The 12,606-nt window shown below is 44.4% G+C and overlaps 1 protein-coding gene across 5 annotated transcripts in view; it reads left to right on the top strand.

Moving 5' to 3' along the window:
- Positions 1 to 1,084: 1,084 nt before the first annotated feature.
- PPP4R1 (protein phosphatase 4 regulatory subunit 1) overlaps positions 1,085 to 12,606 on the top strand; it is a 98,215-nt gene continuing 86,693 nt past the window's right edge. Inside the window, exons 1-2 of one of the 5 annotated variants that reach the window (XM_032802366.2) lie at positions 1,085 to 1,421; positions 1,647 to 1,691. In XM_032802366.2, coding sequence (XP_032658257.1) covers positions 1,415 to 1,421; positions 1,647 to 1,691 — 52 coding nt within the window. In that variant the 5' untranslated portion in view covers positions 1,085 to 1,414. Of the gene's footprint in view, positions 1,422 to 1,646; positions 1,692 to 1,807; positions 1,844 to 12,606 lie in introns of those variants that run through there. The other 4 variants (XM_032802363.2, XM_032802369.2, XM_075062937.1 and 1 more) reach the window with 4 other exon arrangements.

Genomic DNA, 12,606 nt, shown 5'->3' on the forward strand with positions numbered 1-12,606 from the left:
GAGTTTACCCACTGCTCATTTGGGGAACATGGAGTTTAGGTTATTCACTTTTTTTTCTTTCTTTTTTTACCACTATGACATTGGCAGAACGAGTGAAGGTCCAGAAAACTGATTGGAAGGATAGGGAGGAGGCTTCCATATAAGTAGAGAAGGCCAAGTAAGGCAGTAGTGCCAGTGCCATTGGGCAATAGTATCAAAGTCAAACAACAGGGAAATAAATCCAGTGCCAAATAAGCGTGTATGGGAGGTGAAGGGAGCAGCAATAGTGCCAAGCAAAGGGGAAAGGATGTCAGTACCAAGTAGGTACTGCAGTCCCAGCTTAGGGAAAATTCATGTCAGAGCCAAGGAACAGGGAAGTAGTGCCAAGTGTGCATTGGTCTGGGGGGAAAGTGCAGTGCCAGGGCCCAGCGTGCAGGATTCAGTGAGTGGATGGAGTGCCAAATCCTAGCATGCGGGGCTGTGGGGACGCAAAGCCAGGATCCAATGCGCAGGGTTCAGGGAAGTAGGTGCAGTGCCTGGCAAGGGGTGCAGGGTTGAAGGAAGGGGGCGCAGTGCCAGGGCCCAGCATGTGGAGTTGGGATAAGGAAGTGCCAGGGCCCAGTGCCAGGGCACCATGTGTGGAGTTAGCAGAAGGGGGCACAGTGCCAGGGCCCAGCATGTGGGATTGGGGGAAGGAAGTGCCAGGGCGCAGCGTGTGGGGTGGAGTAGAAAGAGGCACAGTGCCAGGGCAGTGTGCAGGGTTGGGGAAGTGCCAGGGCCCAGCGTGTGGGCTCGGGGGGGGAAGTACCAGGGCACAGAGCTGGGGGAAGGAAGTGCCAGGGCAGGGGACAGTGTGCAGGGTTGGGGAAGTATCAGGGCCCAGCGTGCAGGGTCTGGGGGAAGTGCCAGGACAGGGGGCAGTGTGCGGGGCTGGGGAAAGGAGGCACAGTGTGCGGCGCTGGGGAAGTGCCAGAGCCCAGCGTGCGGGGTTGCGGGAAGGAAGCGCCAGGCGCGGGCTGGACAGAGGGAAGCGCCAGGGCGCAGTGCCCGCGCCAGGCGGCGTTGCCCTGGAGAGGAAGCGCAGAGCCAGGGCCAGGTGTGAAACACTCCCCGCGCCAGGCGGGCAGTGCCGGGCAGGGTGTGTGCCCTGGCTGCCCCCTGTAGGGTCGGGCGGGTCCCCGGCTGCTGCCCTGGAGGCGGCTCCGTGAGTCAGTCAGGAGCGAGGGGCGGGGAGGGCCGCGCTTGTGTGACTCTCCCTGGCGGAGGCGGGAGCGGCGTGTCCGGCTCAGACCCCTCCCTCCCTCGCTCGCTGCCTGCGAGTCTCTCTCGGGGACACTAGGAGACGCCGCCCGTGGGCCCGGACCGCACGGGGCCTCCCCTCCTCCTGTCGCGGCGGCGGCTTCCATGTAGCACCGGGCGGGGGGCCTACGGCAAGATGGCGGGTAGGTACCAACCGCCCTCCCGCGCTGGGGAGGCCCTGGCACCGCCCTCTCTCCCCACATCCCCAGCTATGCCTGGGCACGGGCAGCGCCCCCCCGCCCCGCCTGCTGCGGGGAGCGGCGCGTGCGGGGAGGGGGCGGCTGTGGGGCCCCCCTGCGCATGGAGCGGGGAGGGGGCCGGGGGGCGCGTCCAGGCTGCGAGTGCGTCTCATTGTGTCTCTCCCCCAGATCTGTCGCTGCTCCAGGAGGACCTGCCGGAGGAGATTGAGACGTGTGAGTACCGCCGGCTTCCTCGCCCCACACAGGGGCTGCGCCTCCCCGGGCGGGCTCGACTGGGTTGGGCTGAGAGGCGGTGAGCCCAGGGGCGGTTCCATCTCACTCGCCGCAGCCGGAAGCTCCGGGCGTGTCGGGGCCTTGAATGAAACGTGGGTGCAAAGGGGGTAGGAGCGAGCGTCTGCCCCGGGGGTGGCACCGCATGCTGGGGCGCGGGGAGCTTTTTTTTGCGGTGGGTTTTTGGCTGCTAGGACTTGATCCTGTGAGGAAATAGTTTAAAATGTGAAAGGCCACGTTGCATTGTGGGAGAAGAAGGAGGTGGCCACGCTCAGCTGCTCCTGCTGCGTCCCTACACGTGTGTGTGGCCGGCTGGCTAAAGTTTTCTTCTAATGATGTCTGCGTGGAGGTAGGGATGTGGGGAATGGGGACAAGCAGGAGCTGATGAGTTGTGGGGAATGCAGTAATTGGCTGTTGCTGCTGCCTGAGATTTCTTGGCGTGTTATGTAATAAACTTAAAAGCAGGTTATCTTAAGAAAATACTTGCAGGCAAGTTGTTTTCCACTTGTTTTAAGGTCGTTTGGTTTTTTTGTCGTGCTATGTATATGGCTGTCGTACAGCTGATTTGATGTGTCGTAGAAATTGGATGGCTAAATTTTAAACTTTTTAGGCTTTTGTGTTCAGTGCATATGTTAGTGATGAATTTGAGTGCACCTTTATGTAATGGGCTGTAGCTCTATAGAAACAGGATTTCTGAGGACTGATGCTCTATTGAAACTGAGGGCCTTTTTATAAGGGGCTAGGAGATGCATAAAAGGCAGTGTTACAAAAGTTTGTTTTAGTGGTGATGTTGTATATAAGACATGGAAAATGAACTAACTTGCATGCATTTCTTTCTTGAATCCTCTTCCTCCCCAGAACGGATAGGAAAGATCTTAGTGTTTGAAAAATAATTTATCTTATGTTGTAGTACTATAAAAGGAGCCTCAGTGTGCAATTCAGCATTAGTAACAGGATGTATGCACGTTTTCTACTTAAAACGGTAATAAATGTAGTGATGTGAAGTCTATGATAATAGTTGTGTCTTCAGCACATGTGAACTATGGAATGTAAAAAGTAATCTACAGTAAGAAAGTACTATTGGGACATGACTATTAGAAAACTCTGGTTCAAGTGTAGAGCTGGAAACATTAAAACCAAGTTAATTCTAAGGTGGGGAATGAAAGACTACTTTGCATGTTATATGGTTAACAAGTGCTTCAAATTTAGGTCTCAGTCCTGCAGTCTGCATTGACTTAAATAAATTCCATACAGACACAGAAGGAGCAGCTTTCAGGATTGGGTCCCTAGATCGGAGAAAATAAGCTTTTAAGAGATCGGAGAAAATAAGCTTTTAAGAAATCTAAAACCAGTGGAAATGTTTCTATTAAATTATTTTTCAGCGGTCAAGTACAATTTCAGTTTTACACAAAAATTACCCAGCAGCGATTGTAACACAATATATCAGCATTTTGTCTTGTGTTCTTTCTGCTTTTTTCATAGTAAACTACTTTTCAAGAGAGAGTCTCTCTTGTAAGGCTTAAAAACTATTCCAAACTATTTTTTTAAATTTAACATTACTAGATATCAGATTGAAGTCTCTTTAATCTGTGTGGGACATTTTAGTGAATAGTTAAGGAATTTTTTTTGGTTATTTAACATATTACTTTTCCCTTTAAAAATGCAGCTTTCTTGACTGCAAAGACAAAAGTTGGATAAAAGAGATTGTAGGTCTTTTAAGAGGTGGAGAATATTGATACACTTTCACACACCACACACACTTTGAATCTTTGCCCTTATGCTTCCAAAGGTAGATGAAAAATCGTGGCCTTGCCTTTAAAAAAGATGAAATAACAGTATCAGAACTCTTGGAGATATAAGAATCAAAGATCAGGCAAGAGCTGTCCTAGAAATCTGAAGGAAGTATTCAGACAATTAATAAAAATATTTAAGACCTTACTGGGAAAGAGGGAGGTTCTGATGTATCAGAGAGCAACAGATAGTTATTTTTAGAGAAGAAACAAGAAACTGGATTAAACCAGATTATACAACATAACATAGGAAACAATTCTGTATTGTCAGGGGGACTAGATTAGATTGTAAAGGTCTTTTACAATTATAACTTCTGTAGGTTTCAGTAGTTGTAATGGTGACTTCAGTAGTGGGATTATCCTTGATATGAACCATAGGCACCCTGGGAACTCACAGGCTCTCTGCGCTGTACATTGGTTAAAAGGCATTGTAGATAACCATGGATTAGAATTCTTTGAACTAGTAGTGCTTTGTAGCCATAAACAACAGCTGTGTCAGTCAATTTACAAAACTTAATTTTATGAATTAATTGCAACACTTGGGATGTGGTTTTATGCCCCAGGTGTGAGTGAACTGGAATCTACAAAGGTTTATCCAAAAAAAGACAGAAAGGCATGATTGTAACAGCTGACCCAGTTCAGACAATTGTCTTAACAGCATCATAGAGTGCAGTGGCTCTCATTTTTAAATTACCTAAGGCCCTCTTTCCAGCACCAAGTTGAGAACTGGTCTGGGACATGTTTGAAAAGTCCCAGAATTCACTCATGCATTCTTTGTCATAAAAAGCTTGTTATGTGAATGCATCCATGTAGTTCTGTCAAAAACAGTCTTGTTTTGGACATGCTGGATTGTTGCAAGAATAAGCAAGACAAATGTTAATGTATTATCCCTGTAGTAAACTATGGTATAATTTATAGGTCAACACATTTTTCTTAAAAGGATATAGCAGTCTAACAAATGTCTGTATGTTTGAAATGAGCTTAACTAACTGGGTGTCTGGAAAACAAAACTACCTAGACTTTTTTAAAATCTTTGATTTTAGCTCAATAAAAAAAATTTGTCTATAAAAACTGGCAAGTAAGCGACCAGAAAAAAAGGAGTGATGAAGAATATCTGAGTATATAAAGAGCTTAGTTGGATTTTCAGAGACATGAAAGTATGTGTTGATGGAACATGTGTGAATTAGGAGGTGACTAGTTTAATATCACATAGCTCATTAGTGGGTCCAATTTTGCCCTTTCAGAGGACTGGAAGAAGAATGTGCAGCAAGCATGAAATGTTATGATTCCAAACTCTACTTTTTTTTTTTTTTTTTTTAAGAAAAGAGAATATACTGTAACTTTGCACTGAATATAGATAGGTAAATTGATTATGGAATTAAAAGTAGATATATTTAAGGTAAGTAACAAATAGTTCTTATTAGTCCTGTTACAAACAGCAGGAGAAAACACTGTGGAATTTAATTTAATTCCCCCTCCCCCACAAGCTAAGACACTGTCAGATACAGTAAGCCAAAAATCAGAATATCTTTAAAGTAATAGCTTTGTAGAGGATATATGCTATAGTCTTTTTTCCAGCTTATTATGGGTATGTTTTTAATCCCTCCAGAATTAAATATTTTAAAATATCCACTTAATAAAGGTCTTGCATTTCATTAGGCAGTTTGTGTTTTCCCTATGTCATCATACCTGAGCATCAGATAATATTCCTGTTAAATATCAGATTTTAAAAATATTCTGTTTTTGATTTATCAGACTTGACAGTATGCCTTTAACACCAGGTGACACTGGGAAAATTAGATGCTGCCAGGCATTCATTGATGGACATATAAGTCAAAGGAAATGTTTCTAGTACTTTAAACGAGACTAGCAAAACTACTTTTGGATTAATGGGTGTAGTGCTTGTTGCTATATAGACATGGGGAGAAATACAGTGGAACACACAGAATAAGGCCCATGACTATAGAATTTTGTTTAAGAGGTCAAAGAGAAAACTGGTAGTCTTGTAAGAGCACACTTCGTTAAAAATATACAGCCAAATAGGTTAGGCCTAAATTGTAGGTTTAGAGCAGTGTTTCTCAACCTCTTTGATACCAAGGACTGGCTTACTGCCTTCCTGTATTGCAGGGGTTCTCAAACTGGGGGTTGGGACCCCTCAGGGGTTTGCGAGGTTATTACACGGGGGGGTTGTGAGCTGCCGGGCTCCACCCGAAACCCTGCTTTGCCTCCAGCATTTATAATGGTGTTAAATGTGTAAAAAGTATTTTTAATTTATAAGGGGGGGGGGGTCCGCACTCAGAGGCTTGCTATGTGAAAGGGGTCACCAGTACAAAAGTTTGAGAACCACTGCTGTATTGTGTCAGTAGAAATCTCAGGGACCAGTCGTTGAGAAACACTGGCTAAGAGTGTGGCGAATGGCCATGGGGAGATTACATTCAAAAAATCTAATGTGATTCTATTGTCTGCATATCTTTTTTTTTTTTTTTTTAAATAATTAAATGGAAGGGAAGTGTCTCAAGATACTAGTAATGAGATAATGGAGTCTTTCACCCCTGAGTTCCCAGTTTGAATCCAGCCTCTCTTAGTAGTGACTGAAAGTTTTACCATGTGGCTATTATATAAAATAAGGGTTTGTCTTCATAGTGGGACTTACATTGACATAGCTGTGTGTCAAGGGTGTGAAAAATCCACACTTGAGAAACAACTGTGCTGACCTAACCCCTGCGTAGATGGTGCTATGTCAATGAAAGAATTCTTCCATTGACCTACCTAGTGCTTCCTGGAGAGTTGGATTATTTATGCTGATGGACGCACTCCTTTCATTGGTGTAGGTAGTGCTATTCTGAAGTGCTACAGCAGCACAGGTGTAACTGCATCACAGTGGTGGTTTAAGTGTAGACATACCCTAAGTTAGTACTTCTAGTTTTGTTTCGAGTAAATAGGTATCCACATCACAGCTTGGACTAACTGATGTCTTTGGGCCACTTGGCAACTGTGCGGATGGAAACTGATTAGTAGTTGTCACTTCAGATCAGGTTGGTGATATATTGGAAGGGCTTGTTCGCACTGGTGCAACTTGTATTACGTATGTCTATTAGATAAGTGGAATACTGCCATCTCTTTGGGTTTCAAGCCAGCATCTGGCACAATCACAGAAAACAAAATTCAGTGGAAATAATTTGACTTTAAATTAATGTTTGATTTGTGTTTTGGAAATTCATATAGACTAGCTTGGACAATGGCACTAAACAGAGTACTGAAAAGCAAACAAATAACATAAATGACAAGAAGTAAATTGAAATATATTTAAATACTCCTCCCAGTAGCTAAAAAGCCTTTAAGACAGTGGTGGGCCACATGCAGCCCGTCAGGGTGATCTGCTGACGGGCCACCAGACAGTTTGTTTACATTTGCACTGCTGCCCAGAGCTACCAGTGATTGCGGTTCGCTGTTCCTGGCCAATGGGAGCTTCGGGAAGCGGCTCAGGCTGTGGGTCGCAGTTTGTCCACCACTGCTGTAAGATCATCCTTAAGCAACCTTTTTTCCTGTGCACACATCCAAAGGCTTCACATGTCAGTACAAGAAGCTGTAATCAAAATTGTCATGATGCCAACTTTTTCTAGTTCATAGCAATGCCCTTGATTTTTGCGTGTGTTCTGAAAAGATGCATAATTAGAATCCTGAGTGTGAAATCATAATAACAATGTGATATCAGCTTTCAGCACTGCTGTCACACATGCACTATAAACTGACATGATACAAGCACTAAATGTGGGTAAGTCATTGGAGTTCACCCTTACCTACTCCCTCTGGTACACATGGTATCAGTCGGACCTGTTTGCACTGGGGCCTCTTGGCTCTTCCATATTAGTTTCACTGCAGGGGAAGAGTTAACTAGGAGTCCTTGAGTCCTGTGATGCTTTTAGCAGCTGTTTATATGCAGGGAGTCAGGAAATTTAATGTTTTTTAGTTTAATTTCACTACAGGTAGGACTCAGCTCTTTCCCTGCCACTAGACATGTAGCACTAACTAGTGGTTGCAGCACTAACCACTGATGCCACCAAAGTTCCTGCTAACTCAGCCCTCAAAGTGAGAACAACAGAGAGTGCCAGGCAGGGATTATGTTACTAGTCATTCTGGTAACATGACAGTAGTACATGCTCTGTTTTGAACATGTTGCTAGTGGTTTGTGCTAACATTGTTGCTGACTAAAGGTAGTACTCAGAGTTAGTATCACAATGCTTCTGTGATTATAGCTGCTGCTTTGTAGGGATGTCATGCTCGTTTGGTAATATGTTTGGTTTTTAGTGCTCAGAAGGCATACTTATTAAGTCTCCAGTTTTGGTTGGACCAGACATGCTTGGTTTTCTGATTTTTTTTGGCTGCCATCTCTTGGGCTCCTGAGTGCATGCCTGAATGTTCTGAGAAGTGAGAGTCTCACCAGCAAATAAGAGTTCTAGTCTTTATGGTCTCAGCTGAGTTGCTCCAGTCCAGGGCTGAGACCCATAGTATGGAGGAGCTGTGAGGAGAGGGCTAGCTCATGCTGGTATGACACAGCCAGATGAGGTCCCCTCCTGGTCCTTCACACAGCTGCCACAACCCCCACAGCAGGGGGTCAAAGAGGAGATTATTTTCCAGCCTCCATCCCTTCCCTGCTGCTGATGCCAAGCCGCACAGCATGAAGCAAATCTGCTTCTTCTACCACTGTGCCCACCTTGCCTCTGCTCAGTACTCCTGAGTTGAGGGCACTGGCTCCTTTTCTCTCTCCTCTTATTTTCTGCTGCTGCTCACCGCCCCTTGGTTATGGGAAAGGGAAAATGCTCAAAAGGAGAAGCAGGGAAGAGAGAGACAAAGAGGCAGATAAGGGTGAGGGGAGACTTGTCATATGGGAACTGGTGAGTGTGTGTGGCTAGAATGTTTCACCTCCACTTTGTCGGTAAGCAGAAGTAGAGACTACAGGATGCTGGGATAACACACCTCGCTTTCTCTGTGTGAAGAGGGAACTTTGTAAGAGCTGTGGGGAGGAGCAACAGCAGCAATATGTGGCTAGTGGCACAGCAGGGCCTTGTGAGTTGCAGCTCCCAAAGAGAGTATGTCACCCTAAAGGAACCAGGAATTTCAGGGCTTTTCTGCTGCGTGGGGCTACTTTGGGGTGTGTAACATGAATGGAATTAACATCAATGGGGTATTAGTTTTTTTTTTAGTTTGGGTGGGACAGTGCCAATGTTCCCTTAAAGTTTTTTCCATTTGTGTGTGGAATGAATTTTATTTGCACCAATATCAAGGTAATGTCCAGATGTGTGCCACCAGTAGAAACAAAAAAGAGAGAGAGAGAGGTTGTGTGTGTGTGTATAAAAATGACTATAAGGATTACTACTCCATCCAGGACAAGGAATGCATTTTAGAATTCACTACTCAAAGAATTGAATTTAAGCATAAAGAGAGAAATAAAATTATGAATTGCATAGATTAGTCAAAAAACTAAAACAACAGTATTTTGAAAGAATAACATTACAGAGAATATATATGCGTTGCAGGAATTACTAAGAAGTAACAGCAAGAGTAACAAAAATATGTGTTGGGAGGTATGTGTGAGAGAGAGACAGACTGTGTGTGTGTGTGTGTGTACTAGCTTCTGGGAAAGTGTATGCGAGACTGCGCTGTCTCTTTAAGCAGAGAAGGCTACTTCAGCTGCTCCATTCTGCTCTTGAGCCCAGTCTCCTCTCCCCTGCTCTGCAGAGATAGGGTACATGGGCAGGGGGGAGGGACTCCCTGATATCAGCCCCCTCCTCGGCTCTGCACAGCAAGCAGGTGGGTCCTGGGAGCAGCTAATCAGGGGCTTCAAGACAGGTCAGGAGTAATGTGGCTGCAGAACAGTGGGGGCACCTGAACGCAAGTCACTGGATGTGCGCAGCTCTGCTAATCAAGTGCATGGCACTTGATTGACTCTTGGGTGGCATGCAGCCACGTAGCTTAGAGGGAACGCTGCACAGTGCATTTTTCCTCCTTAGCTCTCATCCCTTAACACCCCTACTCTACTTGCGCTACACTGATGACATCTTCATCATCTGGACCCATGGAAAAGAAGCCCTTAAGGAACTCCACCATGATTTCAATAATTTCCATTCCACTATTAACCTCAGCCTGGACCAGTCCACACACGCGGTCCATTTCCTGGACACTACTGTGCTAATAAGCGATGGTCACATAAACACCGCCAACTTATTGACCGCTATACATACTTACATGCCTCCAGCTTCCATCCAGGATACACCAAATGATCCATTGTCTACAGCCAAGCTCTGATACAACCGCATTTGCTCCAATCCCTCAGACAGAGACAAACACCTATAAGATCTCTATCAAGCATTCTTAAAACTACAATACCCACCTGCTGAAGTGAAAAAACAGATTGACAGAGTCAGAAGAGTACCCAGAAGTCACCTACTACAGGACAGGCCCTACAAAGAAAATAACAGAACGCCACTTGCCGTCACCTTCAGCCCCCAACTAAAACCTCTCCAGTGCATCATCAAAGATCTGCAACCTATCCTGAAGGACGATCCCTCACTCTCACAGATCTTGGGAGACAGACCAGTCCTTGCTTACAGACAGCCCCCCAACCTGAAGCAAATACTCACCATCAACCACATACCACAGAACAAAAACACTAACCCAGGAACCTATCCTTGCAGCAAAGCCCGGTGCCCACTCTGTCCACATATCTATTCAAGTAACACCATCATAGGACCTAATCACATCAGCCATGCCATCAGGGGCTTGTTTACCGACATTTTTACCAATGTGATATATGCCATCAGGGGAGGGAGGGATTGCTCAGTGGTTTGAGCATTGGCCTGCTAAACACAGGGTTGTGAGTTCAATCCTTGAGGGGGCTGTTTAGGGATCTGGGGCAAAAATCTGTCTGGGGTTTGGTCCTGCTTTGAGCAGAGGGTTGGACTAGATGACCTCTTAGGTCCCTTCCATCCCTGATATTCTATGATTCTGTGTGCCAGCAATGCCCCTCTGCCATGTACCTTGGCTAAACTGGACAGTCTCTATGGAAAAGAATAAATGGACACAAATCTGACATCAGGAATCATAACGTTCAAAAACCAGTAGAAAATGTCAGCCTCTCTGGTCACTCAGTAACAGACTGAAAGGTGGCAATTTTGCAACAGAAAAGCTTCAAAAACAGATCCAACAAGAAACTGCTGAACTGGAATTAATTTGCAAACTAGATACCATTAACTTGTGCTTGAGTAGAGACTGGCATTGTCTGGGTCATTACACAAATTGGATCTTATTTCCTGATGTTAAGTATCCTTACACCTTCTTGTGAAGTGTCTGAAATGGGCCATCTTGATTATCACTCTGAAAGTCTTTTTTTGTCCTGCCACTAATAACTCATCTTAATTAATTAGCCTCTTGGTGTGGCAACTTTCACCTTTTTCCATGTTCTCTGTATGTGTATATATAATCTTCTTACTATATGTTCCATTCTGTGCATCTGATGAAGTGGACTGTAGCCCATGAAAGCTTATGCTCAAATGAATTTGTTAGTTGCTAAGGTGCCACAAGTACTTCTGTTCTTTTTGGGTAACATGACTGCTACTCTGAAACCTTAGGCTCAAGTGTTTAACTTCATGTTTATGCTTCAATTTCACTAGGCCAAAACAGACACCAAAATATCTTGTACATTTTTTTTACTGACTTTTATAGCACGTCTGTCTCTGTAGCAGAACAGCTAATACAGTGGTGAGGGCTGAGAAGTGGTCAATGTGTTTTATTTTTTTTCATTTTAAATAAAAGCAAATAGAGTAATATAAATTCATTATTTCTCAGTTAAGATATACCATAATTTGCATAAAATCTCCAGATCTTTGGACCTTCTGGCTTAGCAGATATGGTGACATTTAGTATCAGACCTTACCATTAACACAATGAATTTCTATATGGAAGATATTCCAGATTGTTTGGAATAGTAATTATTGGGTAACACATGACTGTCTTCCCCTGGTAAATGTATCCATTTAGGTGCTTTTGTGGTCCCTGTCACTATAGTATGCAAACATTTCCCACATATTTAAAAATAGAAATAACAGTATTTTGCTTCCTCTCCAGGCTCTAGGATAGGTAACTTCTTTAGTTTATATGACTGTTTGTTTGTGTGTATGAGAGAATGGGGTTACAGGGGAAACCTTATTAAGGTAGACGTAAATCAAAGAATTGAGTTCTGCATTTAATTCTGAAAGTGGTGATGGCTTTGACCACTTTTATCTTTTGTAAGAATTAATACTGTAAGCTAAATTCAGCTCCAGTGGCAGTTCATGCATTCACAAGTCTCATCCTCTTGGTCAGTTTTTAGGCCTGGTCTACACTAAACTTAGATTGGCCCAGCTGCGTTGCTCACAGGGTGACCAGATGTCCCGATTTTTATAGGGACAGTCCCTATTTTTGTGTCTTTTTCTTATATAGGCTTCTATTACCACCACCCCCCATCCCAATTTTTCACATTTGCTGTCTGGTCACCCTAAATGTTCAGGGGTATGAAAATTCCAAACCCCTGAGTGAGATAGTTAAGCCAACCTAACCCCCAGTGTAGACAGCACTAGGCCAGTGGAAGAATTCCTCTGTCAACCTAGCTACTACCTCAGAGAAGTGGATTACCTATGCTGATGGGAGAACTCTTCCTGTTGGTGTAGGTAGTGTCTATGCTGAAGCATTACAGCAGCACAGCTCCAATGGTAGATATGTGCTGCTGAAGCATTACAGCAGCACAGCTCCAATGGTAGATCTGTGCTGCTGTAGCATTTCAAGTGCAGATAAACCCTTACTCTTCCAACAGAATATAGGACATCATGGTTGCAAGAGAGAGTGATCTTCAGACTAGCTAGCGGTCCCTTGGAGGACTTTGAATATCCAGATAAAGATTTTAAACTTGATTATTTGAGGTGTCAGGAGCACTGAGGTGATATTTTAAGTCATTTGTGTTGCAAAGCAGATGAGCAGCTATATTTTGTAGGGTGTGGCTCTGTTCCTAGATATAGAGACCAGGAATGCATTGA

The sequence above is a fragment of the Chelonoidis abingdonii genome, chromosome 2, assembly GCF_003597395.2.
Source record: "Chelonoidis abingdonii isolate Lonesome George chromosome 2, CheloAbing_2.0, whole genome shotgun sequence".
Classification (NCBI taxonomy): Eukaryota; Metazoa; Chordata; order Testudines; family Testudinidae; genus Chelonoidis; species Chelonoidis abingdonii.